This window comes from Epithele typhae (assembly GCF_022376455.1).
Source record: "Epithele typhae strain CBS 203.58 chromosome Unknown BXZ73scaffold_2, whole genome shotgun sequence".
NCBI classification, from domain to species: domain Eukaryota; kingdom Fungi; phylum Basidiomycota; class Agaricomycetes; order Polyporales; family Epitheliaceae; genus Epithele; species Epithele typhae.
In genome coordinates, this window is record NW_025954193.1 from 153,783 (window position 1) to 172,517 (window position 18,735).

The window sequence follows — 18,735 nt, forward strand, 5'->3', positions numbered from 1 at the left end:
ATAGGCTGGCTGTCTAACTATTAGGATGAGCGAGGAGATGAGCGGGACAAGAACAGCGCAGCGCACCAGTCTGGATCTCTTTAAGTTCTTGTGTATCGCGCAAGACTTTTGAGACTACGCCGCATCTGGTAGCGAGTCATGAGCTTGGGCGCAGGCCGCGGCCCCGCAATATTGTAAGGCTCAAATGCCGAAAGGACCCGGCATCGGATCTTCACATACACATCCGCCAGGAACGAGGCTCGACCTGGCTCGACCTGATGCAGCGTACACAGCCCCCCGCCACTGGCGGGTGTCCTCGGGTGCGCTGGACTACTTGATTTCCCCTAGGCAGAACTCGTTCAAGGGCCACACCGAGCCGCGAGGTCTGGTTAGAGGTAGTTCAGAGGACGCCATGAGTATCGGTGCTCCTCAAGCATCGTATCCTTTCACCCAATCGCCTCGGCAGGGGGCAAGCAAGTATGTATGTCCAGGTCACTCTCACACTTGTGCTTGCGGCGCAGGACTACAGTGAGGGCGCCGCGGCTGCGCTGGGGTTACTGCGGCCCAATGCTGTCAGGTTTCGCAAATTCCGCACGGCACGATCTTGACTTGTAAGTATGATTCTTGGTCCTTGGCACCGTGTAGCTGGCCATGCATGGTACCTGATGACAACGCGGTGATCGAAGGGCGATGGAGGCGTGTGAAGAGTGGGGTGGAGAATAATGATGGCGAGGTCAAGCAGAGACGTTGACACCCGGCGAGCATCTGAGGAGGTGGAAGTTCGGCTCGTCGGCGAAGACGAACACAGAAGGGAAAAGACGGCGTTGAGAGGGCTGTCAGGTTGCCGAAAAGATCACAGGCTGCTTATGGCCGAGGGCGGAGCTACATAGTAGCTGCGAGTGGATGATCATGACAGAGTCATTTGACCGTCTAATCCCAGAAAGGCGTCAAAATCGTTATCTAATCAGCGTCCGGCTGAACACTCGCCGAACAAGTGTCATGCACCCCGTACGTTCTCTAAGAAAACACTCTCACCCAGATTTCGCGCTGAGATAGTTAGATATATATAACCTGGTAAGTCAATAGAATGCAACACGTCGTCGGTGACGATAGCTATAACGGCACACCCACGCCCGCGGGCTTCAAGATACTCACACCAAACCTACATCCGACATGCATCAACCTCATCCGTCACCCAAAGAAGCGTGCGAAGCTCCAGCGCGACTGCAATTGCTCGGCCTCCGTCGACCGCACGACCCTGCACTTGAGCGGGCCGGCCGCGGCGGCTGACGGGCCCGCGAGGCAGAGCGAAGAGGAAGTCGTCGACGCGGCCGGCGCGGGCTCCTTGGACTGCGCGGTGATCGCGGCGGCGTGCTCGGTGGGGACCGCGGCGGCGAAGCTCGCGCAGGCGCCGTCGTCGGCCCAGTCGCCGACGGCGCCGCCCGGGGTCGAGCCGTAGCTCCACCACTTGGCGGTCCAGAGGTGGCCAGCGTAGACGACCTGGTCGCCGCCGTTGTACTAGAGGAGAATACGGGGCGTTATTTCATGCGGCAAGCGGAATGGGAGCTCTTGGGGGACTTACGGCGACGTTGGCGACCCAAGAGGCGACGCCCGCACAGTTTCCGGAGGAAGCGGTAGTGGTGGTGGTGACTGGAGTAGACGTGGTCGTGGTCGTAGTGTGCGGGGTGGTGGTGGTAGTAGTGGTTTTCACCGTGGTGGAGGTGGTGGTACCGGTGGTGGGGACAGTCACTGGATTCGAGGTAGTGCCGCCGTTGCCACTCTGGCGAATACCGTTCTTGATCTGTTTATCTGCGCGGTTGTTCGCTGCAAGGGATGATAACGGTTAGTGGGGACCAGACAGCGGACGACATGTCGATATGGCGTACCATAGGCCTGAGAAGCGTCCCAAAGCATGATACCACCGAAGGACGAGTATTGGTCGCGGATGGCGAGGGCGGCATTGATGACGGTGGTAATGTCGGCGTAGCCAGAGCCGGCAGCAGTGGACGACGCTGCAGCGCCGATGTAGATCTTCACATCCTTGCTGATGGCCACAGTCTTCGCCCAGTTGTCCCTACAGGGAAAAAGGCTCAGGTGTTGTGTATGCGATGAGAACGAGCAACATTTACCAGTCACCGAAGTCGAAGTTGTTCGGATAGTTGCTCAAGGCGCAGTAGTTGTTATCTGGATGGAAGTCAAGTAATGACGTCATTGATATGATAACGGAAGACGCACAGAACTGGACGTAGACGGCATCAAAGGCGACCGCGTTCAGAACCCTGCATTAGTGGTAAGCATTGGTAAGACGGAGATGTGAATGAGCCATACGTGGATAGATAGGCATCCGGGAACGGACATTGCGGGGCCGCAGTGACGTAGTATTTCTTCGAGGCTCCGGCAGCAAGAGTGCGAATCCGGTTCACAAAGGACGCGTAGTACTGAGTCGAACCACCCTCGATGTCCAAGTCGATACTGACGGCCGTTTATGAGATAGCCTCAGGCGATGGCAGAACGATGGACTCACCCGTCGAGGACGGCAGTTCCGAAGGGTCGTGTGGAGCTGGAACCACCAAGGTAGAGGTTCCAAATGGTGTCTCCGAAGTTGGAGGCTTGCTGGTCGGACGTGAATCCAGCGGCGCCGGTGGCTCCGCCGAGCGAAAGTGTCACGATCTTGCCCTTGGACTGGCAGAATTCGATGTCCGAGGCCAGGAAGCTGCAGTCAGGCATGGTCGTGCCCGGGAACACGGCATCGTCGTTCATGTTGCATATCTGCGATCCGAACAAGCGGACATGAGAACGCAGTTAGAGGAACACTCAGCCATGGAAAAAGACTAACATTGGCGAGGTCCATGGAAGGCAGACCGCCGGCGCCAAAATAAACGTTCAGGAAGGCAACGGGGAAGGCATCGATGGAATCATCCTAGGAAGGTCATTAATACCGGAGAGTATGTTTATAATGAAGGTGTACCTGGCAGTACGTCGAAAGGGTCTTCTGCCAGTTCGCGGTGTCACTGTGCGTGGCACCGTACGAGTTCTGGCCCCAGTATCTAGAAGTATACCGGTAAATCGCAATGAATTGGTACACCGTGCGCGGAGTTGCACTGACACTGCCACCTAGAGACATGCGTTAGAATACGGACTCGTCGAAAGGGACAGGAACGCACGTTATCCCCCCGTGAGTTATCGTAAGCGGCCACGCGGAGCACAGCAAGGCACAAAGCGCTGAACGCGATCACGCTCCGGAAGAAGGACATGTCAACAAAGGACGACTGCTCGAGGGAGGAGTAAGGCCTAGGGGGGAGGAGGGGGGAGTGCCAACTAAGCGAGCATTGAGCCGTACGCTTTTATCTGTTCATCTGAGCCAGCATGCCGGTCGCGTTGCTCGCGAAGCGCACCCGAGCCACGCCTCTACGGTCGAGGAAACCTGACGGGAGACGAGGCTCGTGGGCCGGGCTCCGATTGGGCCTGGCCGATACCTGGGCTGATGAGGAGGCCAAATCGGGGAGGGACGGGTGATATCTCGCGACGCAGATGGGAGAAGCCAGGTGGAGTGTTGGATCCATGTGGCGCACTGGCAAGCGAGCATATGTTGGCGAAGCCGGGAGGGTATATCGGGAGGAGGCCTGGAGCTTAATGCTGGGCAGCACGCCGGGGAATGCCCGCGTGATGTCCAAGAAGTGCTCTTCGTGCCGGATCACTGGACAGAGATAAACCAGGCAGCCGGGGACGAGATACGCACCCTTATAGCCCAGCGGGTGAGTACAAGCAGCTGGGACGCATGGAGCGCGACTGGTGATCGAGTGCCTGCCATAGGAACGATAGTCAATCAGCCATGTTGGACTGGTCAGGAAGTCGGAGATGTGACCATACCGGGGCATCGTATGCGTGTATCATGTGCGCCGGCGCGGAGTCGCGCGAGTGTCGCGCGGCATGGTGACATGGTGTCGCCGTCCGCTGCGAGGCCTTGAGAACCAAGCGATCCCGTAGCAACGCATGCATCGCAATGCGCTGGTATTGCGATCTCGGTGGCGAAGATCGCAAAGCGTCTGGGACAAAAGACAAGAGGTGAGCGTCCAGCAAGAGCGCGAGGGAAGTCCGTCTAATTGGCGCTCAGAACGCGAGAGCACATGTGCCCTCAGCTATCAGCGCTGCGAAGTATGAATTTCCACCGCGATGCCTCGTGTGCCCAGTCCTTCCACATCGACTGCGGTGCCGCAGCGGCGTTGGCATGGAGGGTAAGGAATCGCAATCGAAGAAGGTTGAGCGCAGAAGCGATGTTCAGGCGAAGGTCATGGGCGGGACCTCCGCAGTATCTCTCCCGCACGACCTTTGCCTCCTTCCGTGTCCCTCCTCTCTTCCATAGACAGATCCAGCTCTGCGCAAGCTCGGAAAAACGTACCAAGATCTAGAATACGTAGCAACATCGAGCGCCAGTCAGTCCGGGACGGAAATTGCTGTATGGCGTGAGGGGGCATGGCCGCGCATTCATGGTGTGAGGATTCGTGATACGGTGCGCATACGCTTGACCAGAACCATAAGTCAGTTAGGCCCACCGGCCTCGAACGTAGATGGATCGAACATAAGAAGTTGGACAGTGCTAGTGAGGAGCGAAGCGGCAAAAGGAACGGATTCAGGAACCAGGCGTCTTACTTGATGACTCACCACGTGGCGAACACGTGACCAATATCCCACCGGTAATAAGTTCTTCTGGGATCTAGTCCCAATTAGCCTATACTTACTGCCAGCGGGTAAGTCCCTGTCCGGATATGCGGATTGGACCGTAAGTTGCTCAAATAAGTACGCAGGTGTCAAGCATCCGCACCATGCACTCGGACTTGAAAATTTGAAAGCTTGAAGCCGGGCGAAACCAGTTTTCTTAGCAAGACTGCGCCTATGTCTGCGCCGCAGTCTCACGACACACTACAAGTTGCTGCGGAGGCGCTTCTATCCCGGATCGTCTCGAAATCGGATGGATCATCTGGGACCACCGAAGGCATGTCCTCGAGCCTGCCGCGGGCCGCGAGGCACGCCTCGCTCACCGAGTCTGTCCGGTGATGGCGGGCTGAAACCGGTTATGATACGGAGAGTGCCGCCTTACTGCGTAGATTCGTCGACGCTGGTGAGGCTTCAATGAAACTCGGCCATGACTGAAGGCCCATTTTCTTTCTCCTGCGTGCCGAACTGACTATGATTAGGATGGGAGTCCGTGACCGGTTGATCTCGTCGTCCAACAGTTTTCGTCACTGTAGGCGAATTTCACGAGTCATCACGGCTCGGATTCCCTCGTCGGGCATAGATGGCCGTGACTGAGGTTCATCGCCACAAGAACAAGAGCTCTCTCAAAACACAGCCGCTGCGGACACCACGCTTTGGTCAGTAGATCTCCTGACCTAATGGAAGTAACCGATGACCAGCGCCCACATAACAGGGTCACTCCGCATAAAAGCGACCACATCAAATCGCTCTCTCTTCGCTGCCTACCGTCCTTTGCACCTCGCACACTCAGCGCCGCTTCCACCGTCATGCAACCTTCTCCGCTAGGACACTCAGCTCACGAGAAGGCATCGGAGGCGGATTCGGGGGCGCTGGTTCTCGCGCCACCCCCGTCTCCTGCCCCTCGAGGCTACCGTTTCACCGTCTACTTACCGACGCTGAACCGGTCAATACTTCAAGGCCGCCCCAGAAACGCTCGTCGCAGGCACCGTTTCTGGCCGTACTTCGCCTGTGCCTTCTTTACCTTTTTCGCCCTTCATCTACTCCTCAACCAGCCCAGATGGCGTCGAGTGAGCCCTACTCCCGGTCCCCGATGACATCTGCACCCACTGACAAAAGTACTCTGATATAGTGGCACCGAATACCCTCTCCTTCCTCACGCACCTCAGGACCTCTCCAGTGCTTCGAGAAAGTGGTCTGGGATGCAACCGACTTCGACCTCCAAGGCGATTTTCCTCACCGAGCCCGGACATCAGTCGAACTTCCCCTCTCCGCCGATCAGCTCTACTTTGTCGCTGAGGGCGCACTCTCCCACGGGTCCTTTGAGGTCGTACAAGCTCCGATCGCATCATCGGATGTAGCACTGGTGGACGTCCAAGTGTCTTACCACAGCCATGAGGCCCTTCTCGATGCAGCCGTATGCCGCCTCAACCCTGCACCTGGAAAATGGGGATTCGGGATCTTTGTAAGAGAACACAAGGCTCCATTACTATCCGATGCTGACATACCGTCCGATTTTCTAGACCCCGGGATGGCAGCGCCCTCGGCATGAGCGAATGCTCAAATTTGACATCCGCTTGACCCTTCCGTCGGCACCCCCGGACGAGCCTCTCAAACTGCATGGTCTCCGCACAGACCTTCCTCTGTTCTCTCATCATGTCCGTGAGCTCGGGGAGACCGCTCGCTTCGCACGTGTCGAGTTCGAGTCTCAGAACACCCCCCTCTGGGTTGATGTGAGTCCACGGTTACCTTCCCCCTTCGTTGTTGACATCCCGGGTGGTTCCCATACTGCAGTCGCTTACTGCAGACCAAGTCGTATTCCGTACCACCAACAGTGCGATACACGGCCGGTATAATGTCTCCAGTGATCTTGAACTCATGACCACCAACGCTGCGATCGTCGCCCATGCCGATCTCCTTGATGCATCGGACAGAGAGGAGTTGCCCACCGACGCTCGGAAGCCGCCCCGCCTCTCTCTCCATACTTCCAACGGGTAAGCGGTCCCCGATTCCGCGTGACTGTACTTCTTCAGCTCCATGGAGCACTGAATCGCCCGCACAGCCTCATTAACGCGACTGTCCGGTGTTATCACAACCGCTCATCCAACGCTCGCGGCAATGGCGTCGTTTTCGGAGCGCCTGAGACCCCAGCACGCTTCGCTATCTCCGCGCACACGACAGACGCGCCGCTCGCCCTTGCCGTCCACGAGCTTCCGGCGCACGCCGTCCTCGCGGTGACCGCCACGACGTCGAACGCCCCCGCTCAGGTCGAGCTCCCACGCACGTTCGAGGGCGGGTTCGTGCTCACGTCGTCGACGTTCTTCCGGCCCACGCTCAACGTCACGGACGCCCTCGGGCGACGCGTTACCAGCGAAGCCATCAGCCGGAGCTCTGTCTGCGGAGCCATCAGGTTGGGCCAACACGAGAGTGAGGGTGAGGACGAAGGGATGGTCGATTTCCAGACTTCCAACGCGCCCATCAGGCTTCTGCTCCCGTAAGGAATCCACGGCGTATGCGGATACTAGGGCCATGAGGCCCGAGTAGCTGTGTGCATCTGTCCTCTCGGAGCAATTTGCACATCCTTTGCACCCCGTGCCCGTTTTTGTAACATTTTTCTACTTCTTCCGACGGGTATCGTAATTTTTACACAGTATGTTGGCGTGAAGGCGCTGTGCCTGTGTGAGATCGTCTTCGTGACTGACGAAATACTCTCATGGACGGCTGTGCTATGTGCTATGTCGTGGCCGACAAGTCATAGGATGACATGTGAGCCATATGATTCCTAGCGGGGCGCGCTCTAGCAGAACGACCCAACCTATTGACATGAGTTCCCGTCGCCCAAAGCACTTTATCATTCATCACCGATTCAAAAGCTGTCTTCCTCTCCATAATTGGCTTAGGTACGTAGATGCCTTCTGTCCCAGCTCTGCGACATGCACAACGAGGCGTACAAGATACAGGACGTGCAGCGCTCGGCGCGCGCTGGGACGACAATGGCATGCGGCTGGGCATGAACACCTATCGGGGCCTTTAATCCAGTCCAGGTACCGCGAAACGATGCGCGGAGGCACCCGATTGTTATCAAAAGAAGTCATCTACGAGAGAAAGGGTCGGTCAACTCGACATGCCACCGATACGATGATCACTCACCCCGTTGATCTGCAGGAAAAGCCCCCACGTGCAGTATACGTCCCACGAGTACGGGTCCATATGTGTAGCGTCGCCGGGTTTTGGCATGATAGACGGAGGAAGTTCCATCCGAGGCTGCCGACCTGGCCCCAATGGAAGCTGACGGGAATATTCGAAGTCGATGAAGTAGGGATGCCCAGCGAACATCTGTTGCCCCATCAGGACTTGGTTCTTTCTTGCGAACATGACGTTGTCCACTGCGACGTCCTGTTTCAGTTCACGTGAGAAATGCGCACTACCATTTGAATGCCGTACGCACGAGATGAGCCACCCGTCGTTGATGGAGATGGACTAGACACTAGTCAAAGTGTAAGCATCGATAGTCTCGCTATCGCATATAGCTCACCCGTAGACAACGGTCATAGCACTGTAGAACTTTGCTCCAGGGCCATGTTTGCCTGACGAGGTCGAAGACTTCGTGCATGAAAGGAGAAATCATGAAACATTTGTCGTCTTCAATGAATTCATACGGCAAGATATAGTTTGCAGCTTTGGGGTCGCGGTGGAGATATCTGCATATGTTCGGTTCGTTGGACTTCGAGTGTATAAGCTTTACGACGAAAGAACGCTCCGGTTCGGGATTGTCCGTTCGGAAGAGCACATGCTGAACTGAAAATGTCACTGAAGCTAATCAAACTGAGTTTGATTCTACACCCACTGGCTTGACCATGTGGCCCAAATGAATCCCCCGCTGTTGGAGAGCGGGGTGGTCCTGGAGCCAATGGGGGATTTTGTCGAAGTTGGCCCAATATCCGTCCCAAAATGCTTCATCAGAGTCTTCGATCGTCCTGTACTCTGAGTAGGGCATTGAGGATCCTGGCGGAAGGGGTGGTGGTGAAAGGGAAGGGTCGTGTAGGGCGAAGTTGGGGTCGGGTTGCAAGTTGATGAGAGACCAGTCTGGCACTGGCAGCCGGACCCAGCGCGCGCGACAACCCCGCACGGCACTGGACAGATTAGATCAGACTCAGCTGAGGCCGCTGTACACTCAAACTTCAAGCTCAAGCTTGCATGAAGGCATCAGTGTTGTGGAAACTAGAGCCCCGTCTCATCCTCGCACACCCCGTGGAACGGCATGAACACGCGCGTGACGACGTCAGCCCGAGGGAAACGGGAGTCTAGATTTACGGAAAATCGGCCACAATAAGCTTCACAATCGTACTCGTACGTACACGTAGTCCCAACGCCTGACACGAAAAGAAAGAAGAAAAAATAGGGCACAGAGGCAAGGAGGAAGAGGTTATTGCGGATACATGCGCTTGAGGTGACGGTATTTGCGGAGGGAATACAACGCGAGCGTTTCTAGAAGAGGGGGATATGGCTCCGGGGAACGACATACGACAAGAAACGCACCATTGCGAATGTACTCGCCCATCCCGATCGCGTTCTCTATCTCCTGAGGATCGGTGAGGTGTCGATTCTCTATTCTTGGTGGGAACCATAGGTATCGCGGGCAGCGGTCAAAAGGCGTGGTCAGGTGCCATCGGGGACAGCTTACTTACTCTCAAAAAGACCCCGAATCTTCCCATGATAGTTGTACCTGCAAGCGAAGTCAGCGACCGGCGCACGACGGACGTTCACGAAGGTCGTGTGATGGAACAACGGGTGACGTACGCAGGGTCTGGATAGTCGCGGCCTAGCCTATGGAGTTCCTTGTATAGCGAGATGACTCTTGAGCGACATTCTCTGCTCGCCATATAGATTGTCGCATGCGCAATGGGGCGTGCAGTGGTTCAGAATTGACATTCGACGGAGTGCAGGATGGGGACCGGAGTGGACTGGAGAGCGCGTTGTCCCGGGGACTGGGGTGTAAGAAGGTGGTCGGAGCCCGGCCCGAGGTGACGGACGCGAGCGTGTTCAGGGTGCTGGAGCGGGGCACGATGGAAGTGTTGTGGGTGCAGGCTTTGGTGGTGCTCTTGAAACCCTGTGGTCCGAACGTCTTGGAGACCCTGACTGAGTGACGCACCGTCACTTCCAGAGGATGAGCAAAACCAATCATTAAGTAGCCTATAATACAGTACATGTACTTCAGTCGTCGCAAGTCGTAGGGTCATTCGAGTCATTGTCGTGGGGAGCAGGTGGTGGGCGTGGGGTGTATGCGGTAGCGATAGTACAAGAGAGCCGTGGGGGCGACAAATAACGGATAACCAGAAGGAATAATGCAAGATGGAGGGTAACTAGATACGAGACCAAATGAAGATATGCATGCGAGGAGAGCAAAGAGACGTCAGATATACACAAGAAGACCGCATACGTGACCGAGAGACGTAGCATCTATGTATTTTAGTCCGGGGGGTAGGGGGAAGGGGGACGCAGATGGACAGAGAGGTATGGGTTGTCGCACCGCCGCTCGAGGCAGCTGACCTCAAGCAGCGCCTGTGGTGAATGTGAGGAGCGTTGATCGTGCATGTGTTGCATGGACGTATGAGATACGCGCGGCTACAGGCATGTCAGACAGCCATGTTTGCGCGGTTACAGGCGTGATGACACGGTCTGCAGACCTGCCCTCGTGAGCAACAGGCTTCCCGAAGAGCTCCAAGATACGCACCTCCAGCAGGCCGGAACGGCTCACAGAATGTCCACCACGCTCTCGAGGAGCACCTTCGGCTTAAGAAGCAGGTTCCGCACCATCGTGCTCCCGTCCTGCCCTCCCGCCTCCCCACCCGCGCTGCTCACGCTCAGGTTCCTCCTCACCCCGTTCATCCCGACCCCGCCCATCCCGACCGGCCGCCCAGCCGCCGCCGCGTCCCTTTCGCCCACGACGCCGTCCGGAGGTGCGCCGTCCGCAGCGTCACGCTCCTCCTCCGGCACGCGGCGCGAGAACGCGAGCCCGAGCTCGACGGTGCACAGCACGCGGCAGCGCTCGTTGCAGTGGCCCGCGTACACGTTCTCCATCACCTCCCACTCGAACAACCTCTCGTCCTCGGCGCCGATCGGCGCGAGCTCGCTCCCGTCCGCGTCGCTGCTCGTCGCGCGCTGCACCGCCCGCGCCCACTCGCGCTCCTTGCCCTTCCCGGTCGGCGTGCCGTGGGCGACCGGCACGGTCGCGGGCGGCGGCGGCGGCGGCGGCGAGCTGGCGGCCTGCGGCGGTCGCTTCGGCGACTGGCACGGGTGCAGCCAGACGATCTCGAAGAGGCCGCTGAGAACGCCTTCCTTCATGACGGTCGAGATCCGTTCCGCGCGCGCGCTGATGCGGGCCAGCGCACTGCCGAAGCGCGCGCGGAGGGGGTCGCGGTGCAGGCCGCGCGAGTCGGTGCAGCCGGAGAGGGCGAGGATGGCGAGGACGCCACGGAGGTTGGCCTCCGTGAGCGAAACTAGGGGAGGGGGGAGTGCGTGGGAGGCGATGATGGAGGCCGGGGCGGAATGGAAGGGAGAGGATACGTCTTCAGGTGTGTTTGGCTCCGACGTGTTGCGGGGCTCAGAGAGGAATGAGCGGGCGTGCTTGTAGGTCAGAGCGCGCCAGCGCGAAGTCGTCGGTTGCGGCTCTGATGAACTTCGCCTCAGCAAGGGGCATAGAAACGAGAAGCAGAAACGCACCTTCACGTTGCATCCGCTGGAAGATGGCCTTCAACGCTTCGTCGACCTCGGCTGGAAGTCCATAGCAGAAGGCCTCCATGACGCGCGCCGCACACCACACCTGCCACGCCTGGAGGGCGAACTGGACGAGGGTAGGGTCTGAGGCGTGCTCACGGCTCTCGAGGAGCTTCATCATCTCGCGGCCGAGAGCGGGCCTCGCAATCTCGCGATCGCGCTCGCGGGCCACGCTGGACGCGTGAGGCTCGGTACGGAGGGCCGGGGCGAACTCCTCCGCGATCGAGGCCGCGAGCTGGATGATCTCCGAATTGAGGTCCGCGACGGCCTGCAGGAGCTGCGCGCCCGACCAATCGTCCGTCTTGGAGAGGAAGGATTTGAGGGCCGCGAGCTCCTCGGCCTGGGAGAGGATCACTTGGCGAGCGTCGCCGTACGTCGCGCGGAGGGACGTGTACAGCACGCGGAGTCGCCTTGGGTCCGTGAGCGCGGCCTCGGCGGAGCGTTGGGCGGATATCGGCAGAGGTGCCTGCGCTGGGTTCGGCGAAGGGGGCAGGGGTAATGTGATGGGGTCGACGGGCGTAGCGGGGTAGGACTGGGGTGTGCGGTCGGCAGTGGAGGGGAGGAGCGCGGCGGTGAGCTTTGAAAGCTCTTCGCGCGTCCCACGAAGCTGCTCGAGGAGCACTTCGTTCTCTCGCTCGAGGTGCTGGATGCGCTGGCGGAAGCGTTCGCGCTCGGGCTCATGGGAGCGCGAGCTCTTGTCCTTGCTTCGCTCTTTCTCCTTGCCTCGTTCTTTCTCCTTCCTTCGCTCTCGCCCCTGCTCCTTGTCCCTATCTCTGTCCCGTTCCCGCTCCCTCTCCTTGTCTCTCTCCTTGGGCTTGTCGTCCTTGCCGGACAGCCGGCGTGTTGAAGGATGGCGGTGAGTCGTTCGAGAGCGCAGGGAGTACTCGCTCTGGTGGTCGGTGAGGTCGTCGACGATGCGGACCGGGGGCAGGAGCCAGTCGACAAAGTCCCAGAAGGCGTTCATGGCGCTGTGGCGTCTGCTGTGGCTTCTGGGGTGGAAATACGAGTGTAGTGTGTAGTGAAGGATGCGAGAATCATCCGGCGGGTGGCCGCCAAGAGACATGCGCTATGGGGAAGCAGGAGTTGAAGCGAAGGGTGCGGGGCAGCACATAAGGCGACCGATGACGAGTCGGGTCTGGGAGGAGAATGGTCGTGGAATTGCCGAGGGGACGGGATCCGGAGAGATGGTACAGACTGCCGACAATCAGACTTTGGTCTGCTTATCGGTATCGAGCGTGGCGGGGGTGGGCAAAGGGAGCGGTGAAGTGAGCGAGCTGCCTCGCTCTGCCAACGTGCCCGAGCACCCTGCCGCAGCAAGCTCGCCGTTCCGGGAAATGGGCGGCAATGGAGTGTGTCAAGCGCCCATCTACTTTGATTTGACCACGTTCGCAGTTTATGATACTACCACGGTGTCGAGCTCGCTCCGGAGTTTCAGCTAGCTCCTTGTCAAGGAACTCAAGGACGTCTACGTTATCGTGCGTTGTTTCTCCCGCTCGTGATCCATCGCCACAGAATTCTCAGAAGCTGAGGTATTCCGACTATAGAGCTTCAAAGCTTCAAGACCAACGGGAATGAGTGCTGGCAAGCGCACGCTCCCCTTACCGACACACCTCCCACCCCGACGTTGAAGCGGATGCCTTTGAAGCTAGCTCTCGCGCACGGTGTATGGTGAATGAGTCACAATCGTCTTATCATCTCACATGCATTTTAGCAACACGGTAATCCCTGCACTATCATAGCCTAGCCTTGTTAACGAAGCTAAGGTCCATACAGCCTGCCCTCCACAGAGAGCCATCGCATCTCCACTACACTGGCCGCACAGCCGGCTCAAAGCCCGTCCACTTCCCCACCACGTCCGCCACCTCGTCGTCGTGCATCATGAACCGGTCCTCCGACCTGCCCGTCGCCACCGTCTGCATCCACCGCATCGCCGTCGCGCTCACGTTGGTGATCCACCTCACCGTACCGTCCCGCACCGTCGTCTCCAGGACCGCCGCAAGCGCCCCGATCTCCCCGTCGAGGTACCTCCTCAGCGTCCCCTCCGGCTCAAGCACCGCGTTCGCCCGCCAGTGGTCCGCGAAGCGCCGGAGCGTCGAGAACAGCACCACGTCGTTCATCCAGATGCAGTTGCGCCCGAGGAGGCCGTAGCCCACGCGTGCGACGCGCGCGTCGACGATCCGCAGCAACCCCGCGAGCGCGTCGAGCGACGGCCCTCCCGCGGGGTCGCGACCCTCCGCCAGCGCGAAGCGCGACGTGCGCCAGTCCTGGGGCGGGGCGAGCGCGGCGCGGTCGTCGGCAGCCTTGGCGGTGAGCACGCACGGGCCTTCCAGCGCGCCGCCGGTGCGGAACATGTCGAGGCGGATGTAGGTGAGGGGGTCGGCGTCGGTGTGGCTGGGGGGCCGAGGGCAGAGGACGCCGACGAGGATGTACTGGTGGCCGAAAACGCCGGCGGTGCTCTTGCCGGGGGTTTGGTAGGCCTCGAAGGAGACGACGGGGAGTCTGCGGAGGAAAATGGAGGCGTTTTCGATCAAGGTGGCGAGTTCGGCGAACGTGAGACGGTCGGTAGGAGTGCCTGCAGGGCGCTGGGCGATGACGGGGATGAGCAGCTTGATGGAGGCATCGAGTGGTTGCTCCGAGATGCTCTGCCCAGGATTGATGTGCTTCAGGAGTTCTATGCCGAGGTTGGAGCAGGAAAGAAGTTGTGGAAGAGAAAGAGGGAACGCGGAGAGGGAGGGATTTGAGCTCAAAGGCGTGCTTGTAGCGAGTGATAGCGTGAGGATGGACATGGTTGAGGATTCGAGGCTTGCCTTGGGGCTCAGATCTCAGAATCATAGCGTTATCACTGAGAGCTGTGATGTGTGCTGCGGTAAGAGCTCCTGGAGCCTTGAGGCATCCTAGAGAAGCAAATTAAGCTCAATGGAGAAGTTCGCGTTGAGTTCGCGACCTGAGCTCTGGCTCGAGAGTTTTAGAGAAAGCACCCATGCTAATGATTCGGCACTATGCTCGTAGCTACGCTTCTTTTAACGCTTAGTGGGCGACGAGGGCGAGCAGACGCGAAGGTGTTAATGAAGTAATGAAGCCCGGCCGAAATATTGGGAGAGCGCACACCGCACGTGCGCAAGTGACCAGTGACACCAGCAGGTTCAGACGGCGAACAGATGTTCGCACTCCGCATTCGCCGGAGCAAGCCGCTACTAATTAAGACCGCTGGCGCCTCTTCTTGAGTACTCTTCCGAGTTTATGGTAAGAACTGCACCTTTCCTGAGGCCTGAGGACCTCTGCGAGCGGGTTAGCATGTCCATACTAATAGGTGCGGCTCTTGTCGACCATGGTGTCTCCAATTCTGATGGCCAAATATCAACCCACGCGCTGTTTGAGTTTATGCTCGGCGCGCGAAGCTGAAGCTGAAGCTTCTAGGCGGATTTACTGCTCTCTCAGTAGTATGCATCGCTAAATTTGCTATCAGGGTTTCTCTGCAAGCTCCCATGGGGGACCAGCTCCATCCAGAGGAACTTTCCAGACACGGGCTCATATAACTCACGGGATCCTTTGAGGCCCTACCCTTTTCCGACCTACAAGCTCCCTTTGCCCAGCCATCATGTCTCTCCTCGCCCATGCAGGAAAAATCCCCCTCTTGATCTTAATGACTTGGCCACAATATGTCGCCCACACTCCTCCCAACCCTGTCGTCACCGAGCGGTCCGCAGCACTTCCGGCATCTGTAGGGCGTGCGACCGTCCAGTTGAGGCCGGTGTGGATGCGACACGTACATAAGGTCAGAGACCCTTCGTCTCATACGGTCGAGCCTTCCTCACTCAACGATCTTGACCAGGCGATGATGGAAGCCGTCATACTCGCCGACATTCTCGCCATTGCAGCATTTTTTCTACCCGCCAGCATTGCTCTCTCGCTCCCAGTCGACGAAGCCACTTTCGCCACTTGTGCACGGATCCGCATCACGCCCGCATTCCTCGTCGGATGGACCCTCCTTGTCGTCGGGGCCTGGTTGAAGATGGCATCCTTCCGCGAGCTCGGCAAGCACTTCACGTTCGAAGTCACAGTGCAGAACGACCATCGCCTCGTCACAACCGGCCCGTATTCCGTCGTTCGCCACCCGGCCTACACGGCGACGTGGATCATGTTCGTCGGGACTGTGCTCTGCGCTTTTAGCGAAGGGGCGTGGTTCAGAGAGTCCGGGTTCCTCCACACCTGGAAGGGCCGGCTCATCGCGCTGTTGTGGGTGGCAGACCTCACGTACGCGCCTTCGATGATGGTTTTCAAGCGGGTGCGGGTCGAAGACGCTCTGATGAAGAAGACCTTCGGGAAGGAGTGGGACGAATGGACGAAGCAAACGCCGTGGGCGGTCTTACCGTGGATATACTGAGTGGAGGATTATCTGTACGTATTTTATCGTCTGTCGCGACTATCACCTCAAATCAATAAGTTAACACTCAAAAGTTCGTTTAGACACATAACCCACCTGTTTTCATTGTCTTGTGCAACTTATGCAATAAGGGACTATCTCGGCCCAGTTGCGCAGACATACCTACAACATGCTCGTCGACGATGGAGTCACCACCGTCTCACCAGATCGCGCGCGCGGCGCCTTTGTTCGGGTTAGAACGCGTATGATGGGGATGCGTTCAGGTGCGACTCCACAGATGTTCAAACGGGTGCTCCAGGGCTCATAGTGGCGTTGAGTGTGAACGGCGTTGCGCGCGCGCGAGCAGCTCGGCGGCGGCGATGGCGCACTGTGCTGCGAGCGCATACCCCGGGCGGTGAGTGCGGTTTCGCCGTATCTGCGTGTCGTAGCCAAAACGTGCATTGTCGATAATTACCCTTTCGCCCTCGCTCCCGCTCCTTGTCACTCTTTCCGTCCCGCTCCGTCTCTCTATCCTGTCTCTTCCATGTTCGCATTAATACGCTCCCTTCATCGAGAACAGGGAGACGCCATTGATAGTTCGCCAAGGAGGCGCTCTAGGTTCAGGTTGACTTACGCACGCATGACCCACTCGACGGCAGCTATGGACTACATTGGAAAACCGAATGAGGGGAACATCCTCCGAAGTCATGGGGACCTATGATACACATGTTACAGTATGCAGAGATGTAATAGAGGTGAAATTCAGACGACGGTCTTGCGGGTGATGACATCCTCTTTGTGCTGGATGGTCTCGACAACCGTGTCGCCCCGGGCTTGCTTGAGGGGACCGTCTACTTCATCGCGCGCATACCGTGCCTCAGGACTCCCCTCGTCGTCGTTGTGCATGCGAGACGTTGACACACCTGGCTCGAGCGGAGCGGGTTCGGTGAAGACCGACGAGTCGCCGCCGCCATGGCGCTCCCGGACGTACTTGACGGTGCGGTCCTGCATCTCCTTGGGAGAGCTCGAGTGGCGATCGGCCTACGGGCACGCAGGATGAGCCCAGTTGGGATGGATCGCCGGATGGCTTCACGAACCTTGATTGCGGCCTCGGACGCGCTTGCGAGGGACTCGTTCCAGCCTGGCGCCTCAGGAATGGGAGTCGACGTCTTGTGCTGCTGCCTGCTCAAGTTACGTAATTTTTCCGCCTCAAGAACCTGCGCAGGAAATGCATGAGCGCGTAGTATCACTGTACAGCTTGATATGTACCTCAGGGTCGTTGTCGTGCATCGTGCTTGAAAAGCGGGCAGGAGCGACGGACGAGCGCAGAAGAGAGCGCTTCAGAGCAGTGCGGGCGGTGGCAGGGATGATGTTGGACATGGCGGGGGAAGATGGTCGTTGTCTGTGAGCAAGAGCGGCGGGGTATAAGCAAGTCACGGTGGGGCTCGCCCCGTTCGCGGATGACGTCTGGCCAGAAATGCCATGACGTCACTTGGCTTCCCGTTCCCGGCTGGGGTCGCGTCTATTCGATGCGTACGTAATCAACTTCAAGTTCCGCTCGGTCGTGCTGGTACCGCGCCTGGAATGCTGATTTGAGTACGCGCGAAGTGGGACAGACAATTGATCCACACCTAATGGATTCGCATGTGCTGCCCGCTCATGGCCAGTGGCTGCGTCAGAAGTTTGATCGACCTGCCAAAACTGGACTGGGGGCGGAATCAGTCGGCCCGGACGCGCGCTTTTGCCAGCGTGGAAGGAGCGGTTGCCCGAGACGCACGTCTTGACTCGATACTGCCACTCCGCTTGCTTTCTCTGGTCGCCGTCATGCTGCATGCCACGCTCGCTGCCCTTCTAGACATTTCACAGCATTTTCTTTCTTGTGGCTACCTCCAGGCAGGTTCTCATCACTCCTGTTGAAAGACTCTCGTCACTCAAAGGTGCCTCCGTTTGCTTTCAGATCGTTGTCCCGTATGTCGTGACACGCCGACTGGCTGCTCACCCTGGCGTCCGCCTGGTTCAGGAGTTTCATCTCAAGTTCTTGGCGCCCATGTCTCGAAGCGACAAACTGTTGGCAGTACTTGGCTCATGTCGAGCTCTTTGGTCTCTTTCCCGTAATCGTTGGTCTGGTTTCCTCGACGTCAATCCGCGGTGTGGTACTCTCAGGAAACCTATAGAACATCTTCACTCCTCCCTCAAACGGACTTTGAGGACGCTTTGTCTTTCCCTTGAGCGCTTCCCACGCCTCTCAAGCTGTACCGCTGCTTTGCTCTTCGCTCGACGTGCACCACTCCAACGCGCTTTGTCTCTCCCTGCTTTCTGTACCACTACCACAACGATGAGGAGGTATATGAAGATGTATCAGGTGCCCCCAACCCTCAGTTTTGAGCTCGCTGTCTCGTCTACTGTGGCTTCTTGCGTATACTGTCTGTTTTCCTACGAAATTCAAGATGTCTTCAAGCATCCTCATCCCCCTCTCCAACCTTGACGTATCGATGCTCGCGCATACCAAGGCTGTCGCTTCGCATCCGTCGCTTCCTCCTTTCTTCCCTGCGGGGAAGCATTTGACCATACGGCTATACATCCAGGTTAGCGGCCTGCGATCCATTGTATGAATCTGGTCGGCTAACCTGCGCACTCAGATTGCGGGAAGAAGTCAGGAGGTTCTTCATCACTTCGGCGCGCATTGGGATGCCTCGACTCTGGCGCATGAAGTCGCTGTTATCGTCGCCCAGGCCGTGGTACGTCCTCGGTTTCGGTGTCTGAAGAGTCCTGTTGCTGACGCGCAGCCGTTCAGGCTCGCATGGGGATCCCCCATCAAGAGCTTGACAATACCTTCTTGACGCCAATGACTCTCGACTCTTCTGGGAGTGTATGGAATATCGGCGCGATGACTCCTGGGTGCG

At 58.1% G+C, this 18,735-nt stretch overlaps 8 protein-coding genes across 8 annotated transcripts; 2 read left to right on the plus strand and 6 right to left on the minus strand.

Annotated features, from left to right (window-relative positions):
* Window positions 1–1,170: 1,170 nt before the first annotated feature.
* Window positions 1,171–3,103, minus strand: BXZ73DRAFT_38980 (glycoside hydrolase; the record flags this gene model as incomplete). Its single annotated transcript, XM_048018291.1, has 9 exons — window positions 1,171–1,497; window positions 1,562–1,803; window positions 1,866–2,053; window positions 2,109–2,163; window positions 2,215–2,258; window positions 2,308–2,451; window positions 2,504–2,748; window positions 2,816–2,899; window positions 2,948–3,103. 9 exons carry the CDS (start codon window positions 3,101–3,103, stop codon window positions 1,171–1,173), a joined length of 1,485 nt encoding a protein of 494 aa, XP_047882972.1.
* Window positions 3,104–5,501: 2,398 nt separating this feature from the next.
* On the plus strand, window positions 5,502–7,190 carry BXZ73DRAFT_38913 (uncharacterized protein; the record flags this gene model as incomplete). The annotated part of the gene is made up of 5 exons (XM_048018277.1): window positions 5,502–5,762; window positions 5,825–6,157; window positions 6,216–6,425; window positions 6,487–6,686; window positions 6,755–7,190. 5 exons carry the CDS (start codon window positions 5,502–5,504, stop codon window positions 7,188–7,190), a joined length of 1,440 nt encoding a protein of 479 aa, XP_047882973.1.
* Window positions 7,191–7,550: 360 nt separating this feature from the next.
* Window positions 7,551–8,689, minus strand: BXZ73DRAFT_38545 (uncharacterized protein; the record flags this gene model as incomplete). The annotated part of the gene is made up of 5 exons (XM_048018218.1): window positions 7,551–7,787; window positions 7,843–8,088; window positions 8,141–8,179; window positions 8,228–8,485; window positions 8,540–8,689. 5 exons carry the CDS (start codon window positions 8,687–8,689, stop codon window positions 7,551–7,553), a joined length of 930 nt encoding a protein of 309 aa, XP_047882974.1.
* Window positions 8,690–9,118: 429 nt separating this feature from the next.
* BXZ73DRAFT_86578 (uncharacterized protein) lies at window positions 9,119–9,575 on the minus strand (the record flags this gene model as incomplete). Its single annotated transcript, XM_048024255.1, has 4 exons — window positions 9,119–9,180; window positions 9,232–9,300; window positions 9,381–9,418; window positions 9,493–9,575. 4 exons carry the CDS (start codon window positions 9,573–9,575, stop codon window positions 9,119–9,121), a joined length of 252 nt encoding a protein of 83 aa, XP_047882975.1.
* An 871-nt stretch (window positions 9,576–10,446) lies between these two features.
* On the minus strand, window positions 10,447–12,433 carry BXZ73DRAFT_37919 (uncharacterized protein; the record flags this gene model as incomplete). Its single annotated transcript, XM_048018096.1, has 3 exons — window positions 10,447–11,363; window positions 11,416–12,236; window positions 12,303–12,433. 3 exons carry the CDS (start codon window positions 12,431–12,433, stop codon window positions 10,447–10,449), a joined length of 1,869 nt encoding a protein of 622 aa, XP_047882976.1.
* An 841-nt stretch (window positions 12,434–13,274) lies between these two features.
* BXZ73DRAFT_73218 (uncharacterized protein) lies at window positions 13,275–14,255 on the minus strand (the record flags this gene model as incomplete). The annotated part of the gene is made up of 1 exon (XM_048021852.1): window positions 13,275–14,255. The coding sequence occupies one exon, from the start codon at window positions 14,253–14,255 to the stop codon at window positions 13,275–13,277; it is 981 nt and encodes a 326-aa protein (XP_047882977.1).
* Window positions 14,256–15,067: 812 nt separating this feature from the next.
* BXZ73DRAFT_95976 (uncharacterized protein) lies at window positions 15,068–15,853 on the plus strand (the record flags this gene model as incomplete). The annotated part of the gene is made up of 2 exons (XM_048026952.1): window positions 15,068–15,244; window positions 15,302–15,853. 2 exons carry the CDS (start codon window positions 15,068–15,070, stop codon window positions 15,851–15,853), a joined length of 729 nt encoding a protein of 242 aa, XP_047882978.1.
* A 741-nt stretch (window positions 15,854–16,594) lies between these two features.
* Window positions 16,595–17,212, minus strand: BXZ73DRAFT_86581 (uncharacterized protein; the record flags this gene model as incomplete). Its single annotated transcript, XM_048024256.1, has 3 exons — window positions 16,595–16,755; window positions 16,878–17,049; window positions 17,102–17,212. The coding sequence occupies 3 exons, from the start codon at window positions 17,210–17,212 to the stop codon at window positions 16,595–16,597; spliced, it is 444 nt and encodes a 147-aa protein (XP_047882979.1).
* Between the last annotated feature and the right edge of the window lie 1,523 nt (window positions 17,213–18,735).